This window comes from Misgurnus anguillicaudatus, chromosome 22 (assembly GCF_027580225.2).
Source record: "Misgurnus anguillicaudatus chromosome 22, ASM2758022v2, whole genome shotgun sequence".
NCBI lineage: Eukaryota > Metazoa > Chordata > Actinopteri > Cypriniformes > Cobitidae > Misgurnus > Misgurnus anguillicaudatus.
This window is the reverse complement of record NC_073358.2, coordinates 41,978,407-42,000,000: the sequence shown is the minus strand read 5'-3', so window position 1 is coordinate 42,000,000 and position 21,594 is coordinate 41,978,407. Positions and strand designations below refer to the sequence as shown.

The following is a 21,594-nucleotide window of genomic DNA, read 5'->3' as shown; positions in this document are numbered from 1 at the left end:
GATAAAATCGTCTCATTCTACGGTAATGAAAATAATACAGTTCATTATGTAAGGTCTTTATACACCACTGAAAATATAGCTATTTATGTTTTACGTTTCTGCCCAGAGATCCTCCTAAAAAGTAACAGTGCACCTTTAATGTAGTTGTGTATGTATAACTACAAATATTTCATCTCTAGCTAAAGTTACAAATATATTTTGTAAGGGTGTCACGATTTCGATTTTAAATCCATAGAAATTAAGTCACAACCGCGAACTTCGAATAAAAAAACTGGAATCGTCAATGCTGCCACGTCCCAATGTCTGGTCGGCTTGCGAAACCCTCCTCTACAAGCTCTCTTGCGTAAAGTAAAGCCCACAAACCCCCATGCGAGGAAAAAATGTAAAAATTGAGAATCGAATCGTGATGTAATCGAATCAAGGATTTGAAGAACCATGACACCCCTAATATTTTGTAGTTTCAAGTTGTTAGGGTTGGTGATTGACTCTTATGGAGTGATGGAGTTGGGGGAGGAGTTTCAGATGGACTCTTGTGTGAAAGACTGAAAGCTTGACGCTTATTGTTTTCCCACATTAAGGAGACCATCAGGTGTCTAACTAATCACATTGTTGTATTTCTCCCCCTGCTCAAATGTGTTGTCTCATTAACATATGAAGGAAGCAGTGGGAAACGGATGGCCACAGTGTTCCTCTGTGCTAGCATTCCTGCTTTCCATTCAGAATGACCAGTGTGACTGATTTTCTTCCCTTCTGTCTGACCACCTTTCATCTTGAGGTTATAGCCCGAAATATGACCCATCCCACAGGAAACTCCCTGCTTATGCTTCGACACCAGACTGTGTTATGATATTAGCAACTGTTTCCCTTTCGGAGCTCAAGTCGTGAAGGAAATGGCTGTTTTTGGTGCATGAGGAACATGGGGGTTTATATGTTGTTTTTCCTGTGTAATGTAATGTTCTGAATTCAAGGCAAGGTATATTGTATCGACAGTATTTGTGGCCTAATAGTTTTTTCTTTTTTGTAAAAATATCTGGTAAATTTTTTGCAAACAGGTTAAGGCAGTATTTCTCAACCCAGGGTTGAGGCCTTAACAGATTTCCAAATGGGGCCTAAAGTGTTCATTATAGTGGTGTGTAGGTCTTTTGCTGCGTACACACCAAACGCGGGGCATCGCGTTACTCGCTCTAGATTACTCACAGTATTTAACTTCGTGTCATGCAAATTTTTTGCTCGAGTTGAATATTTTTTTAACTTGGGCGAAGACGCGTTTGAGGCGAATAGCGCGTGTTTTCGCAGCAAACGCGATGCCCATATCGTGTCATTCGCTTCGCCCCATGCAAGGACACATTTGATTGCATCTTTGCATTGACTACATATGTCATCTACGCGTGCAAATTGTTAAACTCGCTTCTTGTGTGAACCCACAGTTACGGCGTAGCAAATAGCGCATGTTTTCGCGGCAAACGCGCCACCCATATCGCATCATTCGCATCGCCCTACGCAAGGACACATTTGATCGCGTCTTTGCATTGACTTTGTATGTAATCTACTCGCGCAAATTGTTAAACTCGCTTTTTGTGTGAACCCACAGTTACGGCGTAGCAAATAGCTCGTGTTTTCGCGGCAAACGCGCCACCCATATCGTATAATTTGCATCGCCCCACGCAAGGACACATTTGATCACGTCTTTGCATTGACTTTGTATGTAATCTACTCACGCAAATTGTTAAACTCGCTTCTTGTGTGAACCCACAGTTACGGCGTAGCCTTGACGCCGTAGGCTAACCGTTGGTTTTCATATATACTTTTGTGTTTGTGTTGATATGCAATTACACATGCAGACCGCTAGTTGGCAGTATCCATGCGTGTAACACACAGTAACAGCCAAAGAAAAAGCAGCTTGACCAGTAAACCCACAAACGAAGAAGAAGCTTGTTGTGTATGATTTAAAAAGAGCAGCAGTGATGGAGGTAAATAAACTACGACTTTTGTTGCAGTTTGAGTTTCATCACTCCTTAACTTGGCCGATCTTTGTTTTTATTGTCGCAAGCGGAAATGCCTATGAAGAATTGTGATGCAAATTTTTTTTTAAATGATGGGAGGTGTTCTAGTGGACCAATCACAGCACTTGCGTTCCACGTAGAATGGCCGGCTTGGCCGCGTTGTTAAAATTTAGGCAAGTGCGCGTCAGTGTATGCACAGGCTATGCATAACCTACGGTGTAGCTATGCCGTGGATCCTATGTAAACACGGCTATGACCGCTGCACCCAATGGTTCTATTTATCACTGCGACCTTAGCAACACACTTATCAACCACACATATCAGTTTGAGAACAGTTTGTTGTTTTTATTTGAGCTTTTATGCATATTACTCATTGGAACGTTGTTGTTCACGGTCAGGGACAATTTTTTTAGTGGAAGGAATGCTTTTGTTGATTTAATTTCATAAAAGTTGAACTCCACTTTGTGTCGTGCCTAACAACACCCTTCAGCCGTTACTTATTTATGATACAGCACAGCCCCTCGTACCTTATTGCTTACGTATACATCTATTCGCAGCCTGTGCGGTTATTCATTATTTAGTCATGCTAATGTGTCGAAGAATAAAGGATATCATTGTATTGTGATATTTTACAATATGATGCTGTATTGACGTGCTTATGCTATAATTTTATATCTGGTTACATTTTTTCAATACATTTAAGGGGGAAAGACTGACCACCATTGAGAGAAAGAGAAAACGTACTGTAGCATTGGGTGATCGCATGCATTTCTAATTTGTACCACTAGTTTTTTGTTTGACCAAAACCCAAACACCGGTCAAAAGTGAGAGGTATATCACAGTTTTGAAATAACTATACACTTAATATAAACAGTCACAATATTATTTTATCGATGCTCTGATATTGGTTTAATATCGTATTGCGTGTCTCTGATTCCAATCCTTAATAAAACGCTGGTAAACTTTGGCGTGACACATCCCACAAATGTCCAATTTGGACTAATTTGTGCTGAAACCTGAACATTCCTTTCGATACATTTTAAGGTCAGTCGGATCGGCAGTGCTTTTGTTTAGACTACATTGGACATCTCACATGGGTTTCCCCCGTATCTAATCTGAGCCCCGTGCAAACCGATTTGCCTCCCTTCACAGAAGATGAGAAGAGAGGAAGAGGAAATAGAAAAACGAACAGGAAGTGAATTCAGTCTCTATACCCCAAAGTTCACCTCCATATATCCTGTACTGCCACACAGACAGATGTAAGTTAAATTGTGTGTGTGGCCATGGATGTGTCTTTCTTATTCCCTGTCTGTACTCCAGGAGCCCCCTACTGTTCCTAGTGCACTTACTGTGCGCTGACTGCTGCTGACTGCAGATTTTACCTTATATGGTCATCCTCAGCTCCCCGCCTGTCAGCCGTCCAGACCCATTTCCTCTTTTCTCTCCATTGGCTGAGCCACAGCGCTCGCGCCCAATATTCTTTGATAGATGTAGGGGGGTCAGGGTGAAGTGAATAATTTTTTTTTTAAACGTCAAATGAAGTTCAGTGTTGTCATCTAGATGGATTTCTTTTATTCATTTTATTAGGCAGTTTATCCAGTATTAATGTAAGTATTCCTTTAGCTCACTTGGTAGAGCAATGTGTTAACAACACAAAGGTCATTGGTTCGATTTCCATGGAGCACACACACAAAATGTTTACTAAATGCATTTGTTAAATTTACATACACCAGCCCTCGATTCTTCATACTGTTACGTGGATGCTTTTATTTTTTGTGATGGTTGTTCATGAGTCTCTTATTTGAGCCACTTGTGTTATAAAAATCCTTCAGGTCCTTCACATTTTTTGCTTTTATCAGCTTTTTCTACTTCCTGCATCTTATTTCACCCCTTTCAAACAGTGTATGATATTGAGAATCTTTTTGACACTAAGGACAGTTGAGAGACTCATACCAAACTATTACAAAAGATACAAATATTCAATGATGCTTAAGGAGGTAACATGATACATTAAGATCCAGGGCTGTGTAAACATTTTAACAGGACGAACAGAAGTGTATGGGTGATTCTCACGAAAACTTGGTTTTAAAAATGTCAAGCATGAAAATGTAAAAGTTGCTTAAATTTACTTTTGTTCCCACCAGACATTGAAAAACAAAGTCTGGAGTAAATGGGAACATTAATTTAAAAACTTTTACTTATCATTTAACACTTTTCGTAACATAATTTAAAAAAAATAGTCCTAAAAAATCTCATTACCGCAACAGTCAGAAAACATCAACACTGACATATTTTCAAAATGACATGACAAACCTGAAAGAACATAATTTGAAGATTCTGCACATGCATTTAAAATCAAAGTATTATGCTTCTATTAATTAAATTAACATTTAATAAGCATCTGTTGTGGTAATGATAATCAAAATGTTGTGTAAGCATTCTGACAAGACAATATTTCAAATTAACTGTAAAAAAAAGATCTTACCTGGTAGCCATCTTGAAGTAACTGGTCCATGTGCTTGGTCACTCAAAATCAAACTTTATTAAAATTCTGTATGTGTGCTTAAACTGTTCTCAAAAAGTGTTGCGGAGGATGAGAACATCAGGCATGGACACATAATTTTCCTAATTTTTCTTCATTATTATTATACATGATTATTCAGTAAATATCTTTTCTGTCATCTAAAGTAGTCTAGCAAAACATCCATTTATTTTTTTTCTTAATATTTTTGTGTTCATTTGATTAAATTACAACATAACGCATGTTCAAACACAGCCGGACACATTGCGGTAATGAGAATTTCATCAGAAAATGAGATAAAATTTACAATTATAAATTCTTATGTTGAAATCACACATTGTGCAAGGTAGAACACAGTATTGTGTTAATTCTGATGCTTTTTAATGTTACTATTACACATTTTAAAGCTAAAATCATAAGTGCCGTGGTGTTTCAATGGTTTCGTGAGAATCACCCGTATATATATTTTTTTTAATTATCTGACCTTTAGACCGTTCGCCCTCATATAGCCTTTTTAAACCCTCTCTTTGGTGGCCACATGTATTGGCAAGACTCATACACCTGCTCACCCAGAGAAACTCATTCTGATGCACTGCTAGTCCTGCCCCCTCTTTCCTGATTGGCTGTTTTTATAGATCATGTATAAGGACATGATGTCTGGTTGGTCAGCTGCCGGGGTGCTTCATTCAGGACACAGCTGCCTTTGGGTCCTCATGGATATGTGGATGAAATGGAAATTTCCATGTTGAATAGATAAGACAGACTTGCTTTAGCTTGTGTAAAAAGCCACCGTGGCCCCATAATACTTTGCTCTGCCGTCCACCTCCACAGTGTATCTGTTTTGTCTGTCTTGCAGTCACATTTACATTTTTATGTGTTTTTATCCTACGTGAATAAAATGTTATTAGCATGTGCATTAGCTGAGAATCGAACCCGTGGTCTTGGCATTTTTAGTTCCATAATCTGCCAGTTGAGCTACAGCAAATCTTCTGTATGTGTGTTAATCCATATTTTTCTGTCTCTCATCCTCTCCAGTTGTATCTTTTCATCCTTTAGGCTCTTTAATGTGTCAGGACTCAACTGTAAATGGATTTACGGAGATGAGGACTGTTTATTGAATGTGTTTAGACTGGCTTTATTTGACGTGGGAAATCCGCAGTAAAGTTGCTACGCATGAAGTGTGGCTCATTTCGCCTGCTGTGATGTGTCAGGATGGCTCCAGTTTTAGTAAACTATAATTAATTCAGATAAATATTCATTATGTAAGTTTAGTGGCTGAGTTTATAGACCCCTTCAAGGTTTGTAAACATTGAATGAATATCGGGTGCGCGTGCAGCATGGGGTCAAACTGTTCATACCATTTAGGCTTTTTAGTTTAATCTAACAGGGCTGAAAAATTATGACTTACCTGAAATGAAGTGAGCACTACAAACACAAGCCTCTTTGATATTGGCATTGTCCCGGTCTGCACATTTAATTGCTTGCAGCCGCAGATGTTGTATTTTTTGTTTTTTAGATTCTGCAGGAATCCCGAAAAATTTTACGGCAGACCTGGTGCGATTTTCACAGCCTACGACGCAAGTATGCATTTTTGACGATACCGAATAATACACAACTCAATCTGCTGTAATGACTTTTCTGACCCCGACATGCGCAGTGGAAACCACCTATGACGTGAACTATGAAGGTGTGTATTATTCAGTTAGTGTGCTTGATATAATGACGCAAAACTGTCTGCTCGACTTTATATATATATGTTACGATTTTATTAATTACCATTTTAATATTTTTATATATTATATATCATAAATCTTAGTAATTTACATGTACAATGCTATGTGTGAACGTTATGAGCATGGATGACGTTAGAACGCGCCGCCAATCATAACATTCTGACACAAATGACGCATTTATTTCCCACCCCGTTTACGAAAGTTACTCTCCACACGCTGCTCGAAGTCGAACACGTGTAAAGTGCTTAATTGTCCCAATTTCTTCACCAGATTTGTTTAAAACAGTGTACTATATATTTGCTGAATTGCCAAAGTCCTTTGGATACCCCCTGTGAAGACCAAAATCTATTTTATATTTAAATATAACTGTACGTGGATAACATTGAATCTCATTGGTTCTCCTGTGTGGTGTGTGTTTTTGGCATGCATATTTTTTATCACAAGACATGCAAGAACCAACGCGATTCAACATTATCGCAGTGCCGCCATATTTGAACTTACTGCGCTGTATGTTACCATGGTTACACACCATATTAAACCCACACAGCTCACTGCTTTAAGAATAAATTAAAGTTAAATTTTTCTCTCTGTATGTCCTACAAACACATACTTTGACGTTTTTGTTGAATGAAGTATCAAACAATCAGACTAACACTCTTTGACAGTATTGGATTTTTATGCTTAGTATCTCTGAATGTGTTAATAAATAATGAGGCTGTAAGAAATGCAAGCCATCCCAAAATCCATAGAGAGATCATCATTACGGATCATCTCCTCCAATGTCAGTGATCCATAAAAACCAAATGACAGTAATGTCTGGAAATCAATAGGACCTTTAATGTTTAAAGACTTTGAGGCTACTGCGTCATATTGGAGTTTTCCTTTTCAGAAAACCATTGTCCTTTTATTACCTTTTCCTTAATGGGAAATGCTAGCTAGGTAAATAAAGTTCAAACCTTTAGGTGTGTAAACAGCACAAAATGGCATAATAGTTGGTAATCTTTCTCAAAGAATTATAGGAAATAAAGTTTGTAGATGCAAATCGTAGTGTTTTCTTACCTGTTCTCTGTAATTGTGAATGTAACGACATAAAATTTCAATTCATGTCTAATGCCAGTTTGCGTCGATGTGTAAATGAACCAGCTTCCAGTTGTCTGAGTGCAAAGAAAATCTTAGGTTTGGCATTGGTAATCGTAACATTATCTTAGCAGTACAGTAGCATTAGCATGCAGCTGACGTTTTTTTCCCAGTCAGCACTGAGCGCCCAGAGTTGAAAAATCTTCAACTTTGGGTGAAACGCTGTGCTCGTCAATGCCACTTTTCACTTGGCAGTCCAATAACAGTGGCGGAGGGGAGGGACAAATACCACAACAACAAACCGGTGCATCGTTTAACGACTGATAAACAAAGCAGAAGTATCATATTAAAACCAAAGCGCCCACTGTTGCGTCCGTCTGGCATTTTTAGCTGCGTTTAAGCTTTTGATGAAAGCGTCTGTAAGATGCTAAAATGTAACATTGTCTTGTTAATTGTTCCTACTAGGGATGCACCAAATGTTCGGCAACCAAAGCTGTTTGGTTGAAATGGCAAATAAAAGCTTTTCGACGTTCATACGAACAAGTAAAAAAGACTTAATCATTTAACCAAACAATGACATTTTTGATGACGTGATCAAGTAGCAACCAGCATAGAATAGCAACATTTCGGCATTTTAAAGTGTCAGACAAAAGTCCCTTTCACACATACAGTCTTTACTGGTAATTTACTGGTAAATTGCAGTTAACAGGTCAAAAATATAGATTACTGGCATTTAGAACGGACGATGTCAGACCGTGCTGACAGATTCGGGCCAATCATAACGTTTTGATACAAATGATGCGTTTACCCCATAAACTGTAAAAAAAGATGGACGACGCGACGTCGCCTCCCTCCATTGTAATGAATTGAAGCCAAAAATATCCGACCATGGTCGTCGCCATGTTACGTAAAAACGTCAGCTGGGAGCCAAGGCATGCGCAGAAGGAATCGTCCGTGGAGCCAGAGCCGCGGTATTAAGCTTCCGCCCAAACGTTTACCCGACCATAACGACACGCCCCGTTTCTATAGTATCTAAAATGAAACTTATCACAAAATTGACAGATTGATATATCAGCATGATAACAACTACTTGAAAGGACCATAACCATCTTTCGGAAAGAGCAGAGTCCCATTCGTTTGAATGGAGAGGGTGGGGTTTATGACTTGTACTGCAGCCAGCCACCAGGGGGCGATCAAAGAGCCAGGGGCTTTACTTTTCAAGACTTATGCGGCACACCCGGTTTACCCCCACACTGTTTATGGACGTTTCCACACACACACTGCTTAAAAAGCCGAGCACACCTGAAGTTAACGTCTACATTATTTCACCAAAGTTGTTTAAAACAGCTTACCATCTATTTGCCGAATTGCCGACGTACTTAGCACACCCTCTGTGAAGCCTAATGTGCAACCGCAGGTTCCATTTGACGTCGCCTAATGCAATGTTGTTTGGTCACGAGCAACTTTGCGACCGTCAACGTTTGCCACAGATGTGAAAACAACAAAATACGGAGTGTGGATATGAAGCCATAACCCTCCATGTATACACCACTGTGCTCGTCGGCCACATGCCACAGGTAAATTCTGCTTTCTTACAAAGTTTGCCGGTATTTTGATACTGATGTGTGAATGATGTCTTACTGGTAAAAAGACGGAACTGCGTGTATGAACAGCACATTTTTGTATTTACTGGTACATTCAGTCTGGTCAATTCATGGTAATTTACCAAAATTACTGTGTGAAAGAGGCTAAAGATGCTTTTTTGCTATTTTTGGCTGAATAGTTTCATTTGCCGAACATTTTGGCCATCCCTAGTTTTTAGGTGACTTTGGAGACCGAATACCAGAATATGCTCTGGTTTGTTCATGTGATGGTTTGTGCTGCCCACAGCTGGACTTTGAATTCATTCTGTTGTTATTGGCCAGCGGCAGCACTGTATCTGTGTTCAAGAGCCAGTCTGTCTCTGTTTGTTTTGCTGTTCATAGACAGATTGGTTATCAGTGGTCTTGATAACAGGAGAACACTTCTTTGTGTAGTCGGGTATTGTTTATTTATCCGTCTTACATTTTTATTATCTCTTACTTTTTTGCCAGCTTTCATTCTTTCATGCCAGAGTTGTCTTCCTGACATCATCTCTCGTTGTTCTTATTCGACAATCCAGACATGCTTCAAAAACAAACATGCTCACGAATAGCTGTAAAAAGTCTGCTGTAGTTTCTCTTTCCTGAGACTGTGTTATAACCGTGTCCAGACTTGAGAAAGAATGTGTACACGGAGTGGTTTTAGGCACAGGTGGGTTGAGTCTTTCTTTAAAGGCCCGGCCCGGGAAAAGCAGTGGGTGCTGGTTCATTTGCACAGAACAGTGTGTATAACGGGGCGGGGCCTGGCTGTGATGTCATCGAACCAGAGGCAAACCAGGCCAATGAAATGGAGCAGCGTGAACAAAAGTGTGGGTGTGGTCATGTCTAAACACACATTGAACATAGTGATCGGATGACAGCTGATCACACAAGCCTATGCAGAGATTATGGTCTTGCAGGAGATCAAAGGTCGTGACCCTTATAGCAGAGGTCGCTGATGTCACCAGAAAGTCAGCTGACTAGGCATGAGACCACAGCCGTGCCTTGATTTCTGTGCTTCTTTGTTTCTTCGTATGTTCAGATGGTAAAAGGTCAAGGACCCTCATTTCTGTGTCTGCATTTTTAAGTTGAGAACAAACTATCTGTTTTAATTTGAAATCAGCTGTCCTGTGTAAATGTTTTCTGCTTGTTTGAATGGCCGGACGAGCTATTGTTTAAAAAAAATCTACAGAAGGTTGGCCGCCTTCCCATCCAACTTCATGAAATTTTATGACAATGCAGACCTTGCCAAGAAGGTTTATTTTGGTATTACAACATAGGGCAGTATGCTTCCACAATCTGATATTTTTCTCCTTGTGTTTTCTCTGCAGACGGGCCGTATAGATAAGTCCTACCCTACAGTATGTGGCCACACCGGTCCTGTTCTGGACATTGACTGGTGCCCTCACAATGACGAGGTCATCGCTAGTGGATCTGAAGACTGCACCGTGATGGTGTGGCACCCGTCTTCCCTTTACAGTCTCGTTTATGTGCTGGTGAAATGCTGGTTTGGGTCAACATTGGTACAGCATTGTGTTAGCAGAGGAAAAGGCATGGGGGGGGGACACACATACTGTTAATTGTATGCACCACAAGTCACTTTGGATGAAACCATCTGTTGCAACATAGACCACTAAAGAAAAACAACAGATTTGAATTGGAAAGAAATTGGAAATTTTTACTAATCTCACCATTGAAATGGGGAATGAATTTGGCATGTAAGATATCGGCCATATTTACATATAATGCATATTATTTGGGTTGTGTTTCAGAATACATCAAAATAATAATAGTAGTAAAATTTGAATACCACCGTATTTCAATATTTTACTATGTTCTTACCTCAACTTAGACGAATTAATACATACCTATCTTTTTTCAATGCGTGCACTTAATCTTTGTACAGCGCCTTGTGAATGTGTTAGCATTTAGCCTAGCCCCATTAATTCCTATGGCTCCAAACAGGGATGAATTTAGAAGCCACCAAACACTTCCATGTTTTCCCTATTTAAAGACATGAGTAGTTACACGAGTAAGTATAGTGGCACAAATAAAACTTTTGTTTGGAGCCGTAGGAATGAATGGGGCTAGGCTAAATGCCAACACATTCAAGAAGCGCTGTACAAAGATTAAAAGTGCACGCATTGAAAAAAGATAGGAATGTATTAATTCATCCAAGCTGAGGTAAAAACATAGTAAAATATTGAAAAACTGTGGTGTTTTCCTTTAAAGTCACTTTAGGGAAGTCGCGCCACTAGGCGGCCATTTTTGCAAAGCTTCCAGGCAGTTATTCCAGTAATGGTGGGTTGCACTCGGTGGGCAAGAAAGCAGCAGTTTACATTGAGCTCTCCATTGAGAGGCAGCCCAACACGGTCAATTTTCCATCTGTTTCAAGCCACAAATATTTAAATCACCAACAAAATCAAGAATGAACACATACTACAAGTTTTGGGCATTTGCAATATATGCACAGTACCCGTTTCTGTACTTTATAGTCACTAATATCGCCAGATTCCTGTCAGACCTCCTATATCTTTGTAATTGACACACGCATGTCATGACATGAAAGCCCAAACCGGCAACTTGAACTTTGATTCAGCATCACACCTCCACCCACCCTATAAAGTTCATTGTGGGCAAAGTCACCCACATGACTCACTCGACAGACTGCTGATCGGATCACAACATAAGCGATGGTTTTCTCTGGACTGTTTTAGATTAAAGCTCAGTCTGAAGTCATTGAATCAGCAGTTACTATTTTGTCTCTCTGAGCTCAGTGCTGCTGGCTTTCAATGTTTTGTTATTGCATTGTTGGCTCCTTATTTGGCCAGAATGTAGTAGAAACAGCAACTTTTATGTTTGTGTACATGTAATGTAACAGCAAGCATTGAGTTTAGTAGGTCTCCCGTAGTTTCCTGGGAATATCAAGACAATACAGACTGATGAATTTAACTGTTCCCACTATCCCAACGTCATAGTACGGTATTTTAATGTTATTAAGGTATTTTCATGTTGTTAGTGATGTGATTTTTTTCTTGATGAGACAGTGTGATCAGGACCCTGACGTAAAGCAGTCTTGTATCAACCTGACAGGGATTGTGGTAGTTGCTTGGCAATTAAATCAATAGGCTGATGTTTAGGGGTGCAAAAATATAGATACATTTTATACATGAGTATTATGATATTTTGTACGGCAATAGTGTATCAATTCTAAAAAAGCAATATTGATATTTTTAAAATAAAAATCCTACAAGATTCATGGCACTTATTTAGTTTAGAGTTTACATCCCAACTGCATCCTTCTTATCTCTGAACGGTGACAGGAAGTACTAGCATAGAGGCTCGCCACCATTTCTTTTAAGGTTTGCATATGGTGGTGAGTTCTCAATGACATCTTTCCTAAAATACTATCTTATTACATTCTTGAAATAGGAAATATTCCAATATACCGCCAAGCTCTACAGCTACGCAATGTATTGAAACATATTGCAGGGAAACCCACGCATCGTGATGCGTATCGATTGTTGCCGATACACAGCCCTAAAAATTTCGACTTTGAGAAAAAGACTATAGAGTGGTGTTTGAGGCATTAAACTAGCACGATAACATGAAATTGTTTGCCTCGTACAACTGTGAATAATAGTTATTGTGTAATTCACTGTTAAATTGACCAATGAAAATCAAGTATTCTAGATCAAGTGACGTTACGAGAGGTTTTGGGCCTGAGATGTAACTAATTATGTGATTTTGAACGAGTTATGGGATAGGTTACCCTAATATGAAAATTATCTCATGGTTTACTCACCCTCCTGCTATCTTAGATGTATATGACATCTGTTTAGTGCTTCAAAGGAGACATATCATGAAAATTTAAAAAATCATGACTTTTTCCATGTTTAAGTGCTATAATTGGGTCCCCAGTTCTTCTATTAACCTAGAAAATGTAAAAAAGAACAACCTAGTAACTTAGTTTTGGTAAACCATTCTCTGCAAGCATGTGAAAAAATAGGTAATTGAAATTTGGCTCCCCTTGTGATGTCAGAAGGGGATAATACCGCCCCTAAATCTGCACTATCCATCCACGGCACTGCCATTTAGTGCAGAGATCAGCTCATTTGCATTTTAAAGGACACACGCAAAACGGCACTTTTTTGCTTACACCTACAGTGACAATTTTAACATGTTATAATAAATTATCTATATTGTATTTTGAGCTAGAACTGCACATACGTACTCTGGGGACAACACATTTATTTTACATCTTAAAAAAGTATTGTGAAATGTCCTCTTTAAGTTTCATGAAAATTACGCAGACTCATTAGTTCTCTTGTTGATTAGTTAAAGGCGGGGTGCATGATTTTTAAAAAACACTTTGGAAAAGGGAGTTGGGCCGAGTACCAAAACACACTTGTAGCCAATCAGTAGTAAGGGGCGTGTCTACTAACCGACAGTGTTGCCTGGGTTGCGTATGTGTGGGGCAGGTCTATCAAAAGAAGGTCCAGATTCTATTGGGGTAGGGCCGTGTTTGTTTAGGTGATTTCAAATATCAACATTGGCTTTCAGAAATCATGCACCCCACCTTTAATATGTGCATGTTTTGTCACATGACACACAAGAACCAATGAGATTCAACGTTATTGAATATTTGAACTTATTACAATGATCTGTGTTTTGGTTTTGTAATTATTTATATTCATCTAATGAAAGGGTGTATAAATAAGAATGAGTAAATTGAAATAATTTTTTGGCACAACTGTTACTTTAACATATTAGGTTTAATGTGTATATTAATAATACATGTCAGGAATTTGCATTTAGGCAGCAACAGTCATGCCTTTTATAAGCATAAGCTAAATTTGAGGAAGTGCTGCTAGTCTCCTTTATTTTCCCTTTGTTGCCCTCTTCAGGCAAATTTATGTAATTGTAGTAGAGTAGCTTAAAGGCATAGTTCACACGAAAATTTAAATTTTGTTGCTTTGTGTACTTACCATCATTAAACAAAATATCTCCTATTATGTTCAACAGAATAAACAAACTAAACAGGTTTAGAACAAAATAATTGTATTAAATATGACCAAAGTTAAATTTTTTGGTGAACTATGCCTTTAAAAACGTTTTTGCAGGATACGGCATGTTTCTGCATGGACTGACCGGCATCATTTTTATCCCGTTTTTATCCCCTCTGGAAGGTTCTTTGCTGTCCTATCTATTAAAATCATAAATGCCCATAAAAGCATAATAAACGTTAACTGGAATGTTGTCTTCTTTACTCTTGTCAGGTGTGGCAGATCCCAGAGAATGGTTTGTTGACCCCACTGTCAGAGCCAGCGGTTGTACTGGAGGGTCATTCAAAAAGAGTGGGCATTGTTACCTGGCATCCCACCGCCCGTAACGTTCTCCTCAGCGCAGGTAAGATGCAGCATGTACCTGCTGTATGAAAACCAGTAAACACTTTTCATGTACACAATAAAAAAAACACATGCAATAACTTGCGAAATAATGCGATATACAAAATGTTAAATGATAATACTTTAATTTGTTAAATCAATTTAAATGATAAAATATGAAAAAAAATGTAAAAATATATAACCACCAAACATATTTCATATTCTTTGTTGAAAGAAAAGTAAGCACCACTCTTTCTCCTGTCTGCATTGACCTTAAAATTTGAGTACATCCACATAACGTTTTTAAGTATTAAAGGAAAACACCACCATTTTTCGATATTTTTCGACACAAGTAAGTATGGTGACACAAAACAAAACTTTAGTTTGGAGCCATAGGAATGAATGGGGCTAGGCTAAATGCTAACACATTCACAAAGCACTGTGAAAACATTAAAAGTGCACGCATTGAAAAAAAATGGTATGTATTCATTCATCTAAGTTGATTTAAGAACATAGTAAAACATTGAAAAACGGTGGTGTTTTCCTTTAAAATGACATTCGTCATTATAAACCATTGCTATAAACAAAATATATCTCGCAAACAATGTTACAATATTGTGATGATTTTAATATATCTATATCAGGTCACCAGATTGACACATGGATAGTGAATAAGTGTTTCTCATGGAGGCATGTGTATAGATAGAAATTGTGTTAGTAGAGACCGGGGATCAGAAGATGACGCAAGCCAGACTCAAACTTGCGTCGGCAGCGTGAGCCGCCACCATGCCACGTGTTGAAGTACAAGCATCAACCTCCAAGCCACATCTCCAAGTTTATTTTTTAAAGATGTCTCGGCTATAATCCAGGTGCTTTTCTGAGCGACTTGTCAATGGAAAATCAACTCCAGCTGTTTTTAAATAAACCCTACCAGATGTCAATGAAACTATATTAAAATAGGTCTATGTAGTCCACCGTCTTAACCTTTAAATGCTTAATGCAAAGAGATTTCTTGGATGCACTATCACATCTATAACGTCTATATGTTGTGTTTTGGCTGCTGTGCTGCACCGTGCAGTTTGTTTATCTTATCTATGATGTAAGTGTGTGTCAGTCATAACATATCATGAATTCACCCATTTAAAGTTTTCACCTGGGGTTTTTTTTTTTTTGCAGGCTGTGATAATGTGATTATTATCTGGAATGTGGGGACGGGAGAGGCCATGATCAATCTGGAGGATATGCACCCTGACCTCATCTACAGCGCGTGCTGGAACCGCAACGGCAGTCTCATCTGCACTGCCTCCAAAGACAAGAAAATCCGTGTGATTGATCCTCGCAAGGAGGAGATCACTGCGGTCAGTACATGCCTATCTGGGTGAATTACCTACAAATATAAATATATACTGTATATATATTCACATTTAAAGGGATAGTTCAGCCAAAAAATGAAAATTTTGCCATTAACTCGTCCTTAAAGGAATATTCCATTTTCTTAAAAGAAAAATCCAGATAATTTACTCACCACCATGTCATCCAAAATGTTGGTGTCTTTCTTTGTTCAGTCGAGAAGAGGTTGTGTTTTTTGGGGAAAGCATTGCAGGATTTTTCTCGTTTTAATGGACTTTAATAGACACCAACAATTAACGCTTAACTCAACACGTAACAGTTTTTTTCAACGGAGTTTCAAAGGACTCTAAACGATCCCAAACGTGGAATAAGGGTCTTGTCTAGCGAAACGGTTGTCGTTTTTGACAAGAAAAATGGAAAATATGCTCTTTTGGGCCACAGCTTTTCGTCTAGGTCCGGTCGAGCGTGACCTAGCGTAAACGCGTAGTGACGTAGGGAGGTCATGTGTTACATATATAAAATGCTAATTTGCGGACCATTATAAACAATAAACTGACACAAAGAATTAATTAGTATCAGTTGACATACAACAAAGTAGGAATGGTCCTCTTTCAACGCACTTGTAAACACTGGGGCGGAGTTTTGCGTTCGTCTTCTGTGACCTCTTGACGTCATGACGTATTGCGTGCGGTCACCTGGCGCATCACGAGTCGGATCTAGACGAGAAGTTGTGCTTTAAAAGTGTATTTTTGTTATTTTTCTTGTCAAAAATGACAATCGTTGTGTTAGATAAGACACTTATGCCTAGTTTGGGATTGTTTATAGTCCTTTGAAACTCCGTTGAAAAAAACTGTTAAGTGTTGAGTTAAGTGTTAATTGTTGGTGTCTATTAAAGTCCATTAAAATGAGAAAAAATCCTGCAATGTTTTCCCTTAAAAAAACATAATTTCTTCTGGGCTGAACAAAGAAAGACATCAACATTTTGGATGACATGGTGGTGAGTGGATTGTCTGGATTTTTCTTTTGGGAAAATGGAATATTCCTTTAAGTTGTTATAAACCTGAATAGTTTTTTTTTGGTCTGATAAACATGACAATATTTTAATGTTTGTAATCAAACTGTTTTTGAGCACCATTAACTTCCATAGTATTTTCTTTCCTACTATGGAAGTAAATGGTACTTCTGTTTTCTGCTTGATTACAAATATCTTATTTAAACAGGTTTATAACAACTTGAGGAGTAAATGATAGCAGAATTTTAAATTTTTGGGTGAACTATTCCTTTAATAAAATTGTCATCAATTCTTTTTGGGAGAGACTAAATATGTTTTTAAAATATCTAAAGAGATAACTTTAGGATAAGTTCACTTTTATCTATCCAATATTTCTAAGTTGCTAAAGACTTGACAGGTTAATGATAAAAGGGGCAGCTTCCTGGACAGGGTTTAGATCAGGGGTCTCCAACCTTTTTGTGTGGGCAAGGGCTACCGCAATGTATAGAACAATCTGGAGGGCTACTTTTTGATATAGTCTTCTCAAAACTTTTTTGTTTTACTTGTTAAGTTTATTTTATTTTACTTGTTGATATGTTTTAGTATTGTTTAAAATGTTAACATACATAAACCAAGCCAAGCTAATATAAAAAATATGTAATTAATAACTATAAGACTATTAATAGAATGTGATTTGGCGGACACCTCACAGACACGCAGGCAACACGTTGGAGACCCCTGGTTTAGATTAATCCAGGACTAGGCCTTAGCTATATTAGGACAATTAAGTAGTTTGACCTACTAGTAAAATACCTTACAAAATCATTACTGGTGTGCATCTTGAGAGAAACAATTAGGACAACTCAAGCAAGCATTTCAGTCCAGGAAACCTCAGTCTTTGATATATAAAATGTATATCTAGGGATGATAAATGGGTCTGGCTATGAATAAGTTGCAAGTCCTTGTAAATCAAAGGTTACCGAATTGTCAAAGGATGTTGTAAAAGCATCATGGGTAATTTGCATTTGCTTGCTTGCTCGCTCCCAAAAAGATTTGGTTGCTCTGTTTTAAATAAATGTGAGCAGTACACTGATGTGTTATTTTGTCTCTTACAGGAGAAGGACAAAGCCCACGAGGGTGCCAGACCCTTGAGAGCCATTTTCATGTCTGACGGCAAAGTGTTTACCACTGGCTTTAGCCGCATGAGTGAGAGACAGCTCGCACTTTGGGATCCGGACAGTTACCATGGAAACACACAAATTTCATTCCAACATTTGCTCTGTCCCAAAACTGCAAACAAGTGCTTTTCAGATTTGGCCAAAAAGATTATTGAAATAATGCTGTGTCTCCAAATGAATACTCAACCAAAGATTTTTTTTAGTTGACTACCGTATTTTCCAGACTATACGTTTTTTCATAATTTGACTGGTGCTGCGTCTTATAGTCGGGCACGCCTTGTAAGTAAGTATGAATAAATGTTGACATTTATGAGGCAATATACAATTACCGTCTACAGCCGCGAGAGTCTGCTATATGCTGCTCCTGTATTTATGGGATTCAATGAATTCAGTGATGTGGAATGACGAGCCTGCGAACTTCAAGCTCCTTGGCTTGTTCGGTACATTTAGCATATTTAGTCTTTAGTCTATGTTCTGTATGCTATTGTTTATCTTGCAAATATTTCGCCGAAAATCAAGCTTTTTTAATCATTTAACAATTTGTGCGAATCAGCATCTCTGTAATTTGGCCAGGATTTGGCGAATATAATTTTCCAAGCTTTTGTGCTGTGCTGTTTTTTTAATCTTTTTTGTTTTTTCTATGCACACACATACTGTACAGAGACGCATCCCTTCGCTTTCCTTGTGCAGCTTGAGGGATTTTTTACATTGTTTAATATTAAAATGAATATATTTAAATTGTGAATATTTTTGTTAAATTTAGGATATATAAATTAGACTCATAAATATGCAGCAAATTTAAACAGTTCAAAAGAAAACCGACAGCATCGTCAAGTGAAAACTCTGAGGTTAGAATGCAAAAATAGCCTTAAACTCTTTCCCCGCCATTGAAGAGTTATCTCGACTATTAGGGGGCAGCCCTACATGTTACCCTGCCTGTGAAAGCCCAAATAAATTCAGTAGTTTGTGATAACTGTTTTCTACATAAAATCATTTCATATAATCTATATACATAAATATTTTTAATAGTGACTGAGTAAGGCCATATCAAGGATATTAAAGTGAAATCATTAGACTTTAGCCTGGATTCCGCACACAGGGTCAAGTTTCATTAGTGGTTCCTGACACATTTCTGTAATGCTGCTGTGATACAATATTTATGATAATAATACAAGCATGCAATTATAGTCATTTGATTTTGTGAGTCTGTAATGCTTATTCTCACTTTCAGGACAATATAGATGAGCCCATGTCTGTCCATGAGATGGACACCAGTAATGGAGTTCTGCTGCCCTTCTATGACCCTGATACTAATGTGGTCTACCTGTGTGGAAAGGTAAACACAACACACACACTGAAAACAGATTTTGTGAACACTAATGTTTATACATCATCTGTTCTGTGTAATTCACACCAGGGGTTTTTAAACTTTATGTTGGCAAAGACCCCCAAATAAATCCTAAAATACATAAATCCATATGAAGAGTTTGGTTCCAAAATGCGATAAACGCCATTTTTGAAAAAAATGAGTTTTTGCCAAAATCAGTATTATACTGTATCAGGTCAATATTTAAAAGAAAATTCTTTATTTTATGCAAAATCCAATATCCAGCGTGTTATTTTGTCATCTTTTCTCCCTTTTTTCCCAAAACGCAATAAACGCCACCTCTTCCTTTTCTACAGAATGCAATAAATCCGCTCCACAAATCACAGTGCACCATTCCACACAATGTAAACAAACAATGTCGGCGCTTTGAGTACACGGAATCTAGTTTTCCTCATCTACTTTGTACTTCATGATCAACAAACAAACAAAAACAAAATAATACTTTAATGGCATTGATAAACCTGTGATGGTTTTCTGTGACGGGAAAGAAATGCAAGTCATCAACATCTAATAATTTACACGAGAGGCACTCGGGAGACGGGTGCTTGTTCTCCCGACAGCATCAAGCTTCTCATGCTAACACATTGACCCCAGAGGATCTTATGAAAAACGTTCCATTTATTTACTTAAAGTCAACGAAAATTGAGCAGGACCAAAACATTTTACAGCTGATCGCTGTGAAAAATGTTAAGTGATGACGTCAAGTATAACCGCAGCAATGACAGTGTTCTTACTATGACAAAGTAAGTGTTTTCATGAATGCCATTAATGTTTATTTTTTTTAATCAGTGTGTACAACTGTTCAACTAAATGAATATAAAATGGCAAAGTTAAATGCACATTTATACATTAATTGAATAGATTCATAGCATTTTGTGGAAAAAATAATCAGTTTTTATAATACATTTTTGAAAATCAAGTTATGGATTTGAATTTTTTATGTTTTTATAACCTAAAGATGCTATGTGAAAGTTTGTAACAGAAAATAACGGTTTTTTATCTTGTCACTTTCTTGGTATAGAAAACACGCTTTTTCCGAAATTTGTCAAAATGGATTTATTGCGTTTTGGAACCAAACTCTTCATATATACACCAGTTAACATGTAAAGCAGCTTTGAAATTTGTATAATAAATGCGCTTTAGAAATGAATGTGAATTGAATATATATATATATCAATATAAAATAATGGTAATAAAATGGCTGTTGCTTAAATGTTGATTGTTCAAGAGACTTCTGGCAGTTGTCTAGTGTCTGTGACTGAAGTTTGATATCTCATAGGGTGACAGCAGCATCCGTTACTTTGAGATCACGGATGAAGCTCCCTACGTCCATTACCTCAGCACTTTTACCACCAAGGAGCCACAGAGAGGCATGGGATACATGCCCAAAAGAGGACTGGACGTCAACAAGTGTGAGATTGCAAGGTGTGCAAGTGCAGCCAGATATTTGTTGTGACATTTCACAAGCTACTTGTTTCACTAGCTAAGCATGTGGGTGACTGTCATGCATGTGTCTGGGTCATATTTCTCCCCAAAATCTAAATCAAAATTAAGAAAATATATTTAACATATATTTAGCACCTATTTTTAATAATCCCCCCAAAAAATAACAACACATGAATTTCACTTTTTTATTTTAAAGGGATAGTTCAGCCAAGTATAAAAAATACCCTATGGTTTACACTCAAGCCACCCGAGTCACATATGTCCATCTTTTTTCATACAAATGCATATTCAGATATCTTTGAAAATGTCCTAGCTCTTCCAATCTTTATAACAGATGAATATAAGGTCTAGCTCCTTCAGGGCAGTGTACGCATACTTTTTTGTAGTGACATTTGACTAATGCGAAGGTTTGTTTTGCTTCCTGCCTGTGCCTCCGTATTACGTTATCGGAAGCTAGTTATTTTATTATTCATTTGTGAGTTTGCATTAACATGTAATTAATAGGAAATGAAATAAAGCATATTTGGCGTGCTGTCCCAGGAGAGGGCTCTAAGCTCAGAATTTTAGCCCGAACCCAGAGTACCCCCCCAACTGGGATAGATGTACTAGCCAGGCTTGTGCACAATTCAGAATTTCAGAATTGGCCTCCATTCAATTCATGAATTGGAGTTTGAATTGAATTGACTCCGCCCTACAGGAATTTGAATTGGAATTGGAATGACAGGAAGTGGAATTAAATCTCATTAATTGGAAATTAATTTATGGCAGTTCAAAGAAATTCCAGTCACACAACAGAAAGAATCTCACATACATTCAGTGTTAGGAAAGTTACTTTGGAAAATTGTTTGGCAACCATTTTAAATACTTAAAGTAAAGCATTCTGGGAAATGAAGTCATGTTCC

General features: G+C 37.8%; 1 protein-coding gene across 3 annotated transcripts in view; it reads left to right on the top strand.

Annotated features, from left to right (window-relative positions):
- Positions 1-21,594, top strand: part of LOC129439854 (coronin-1C-A) — a 59,789-nt gene that overhangs the window by 33,393 nt on the left and 4,802 nt on the right. For all 3 annotated transcript variants that reach the window (XM_073860845.1, XM_073860847.1, XM_073860846.1), the window contains exons 3-8: positions 10,285-10,407; positions 14,233-14,362; positions 15,517-15,698; positions 17,797-17,920; positions 19,095-19,195; positions 20,526-20,671. In XM_073860845.1, coding sequence (XP_073716946.1) covers positions 10,285-10,407; positions 14,233-14,362; positions 15,517-15,698; positions 17,797-17,920; positions 19,095-19,195; positions 20,526-20,671 — 806 coding nt within the window. The remainder of the gene's footprint in view (positions 1-10,284; positions 10,408-14,232; positions 14,363-15,516; positions 15,699-17,796; positions 17,921-19,094; positions 19,196-20,525; positions 20,672-21,594) is intronic.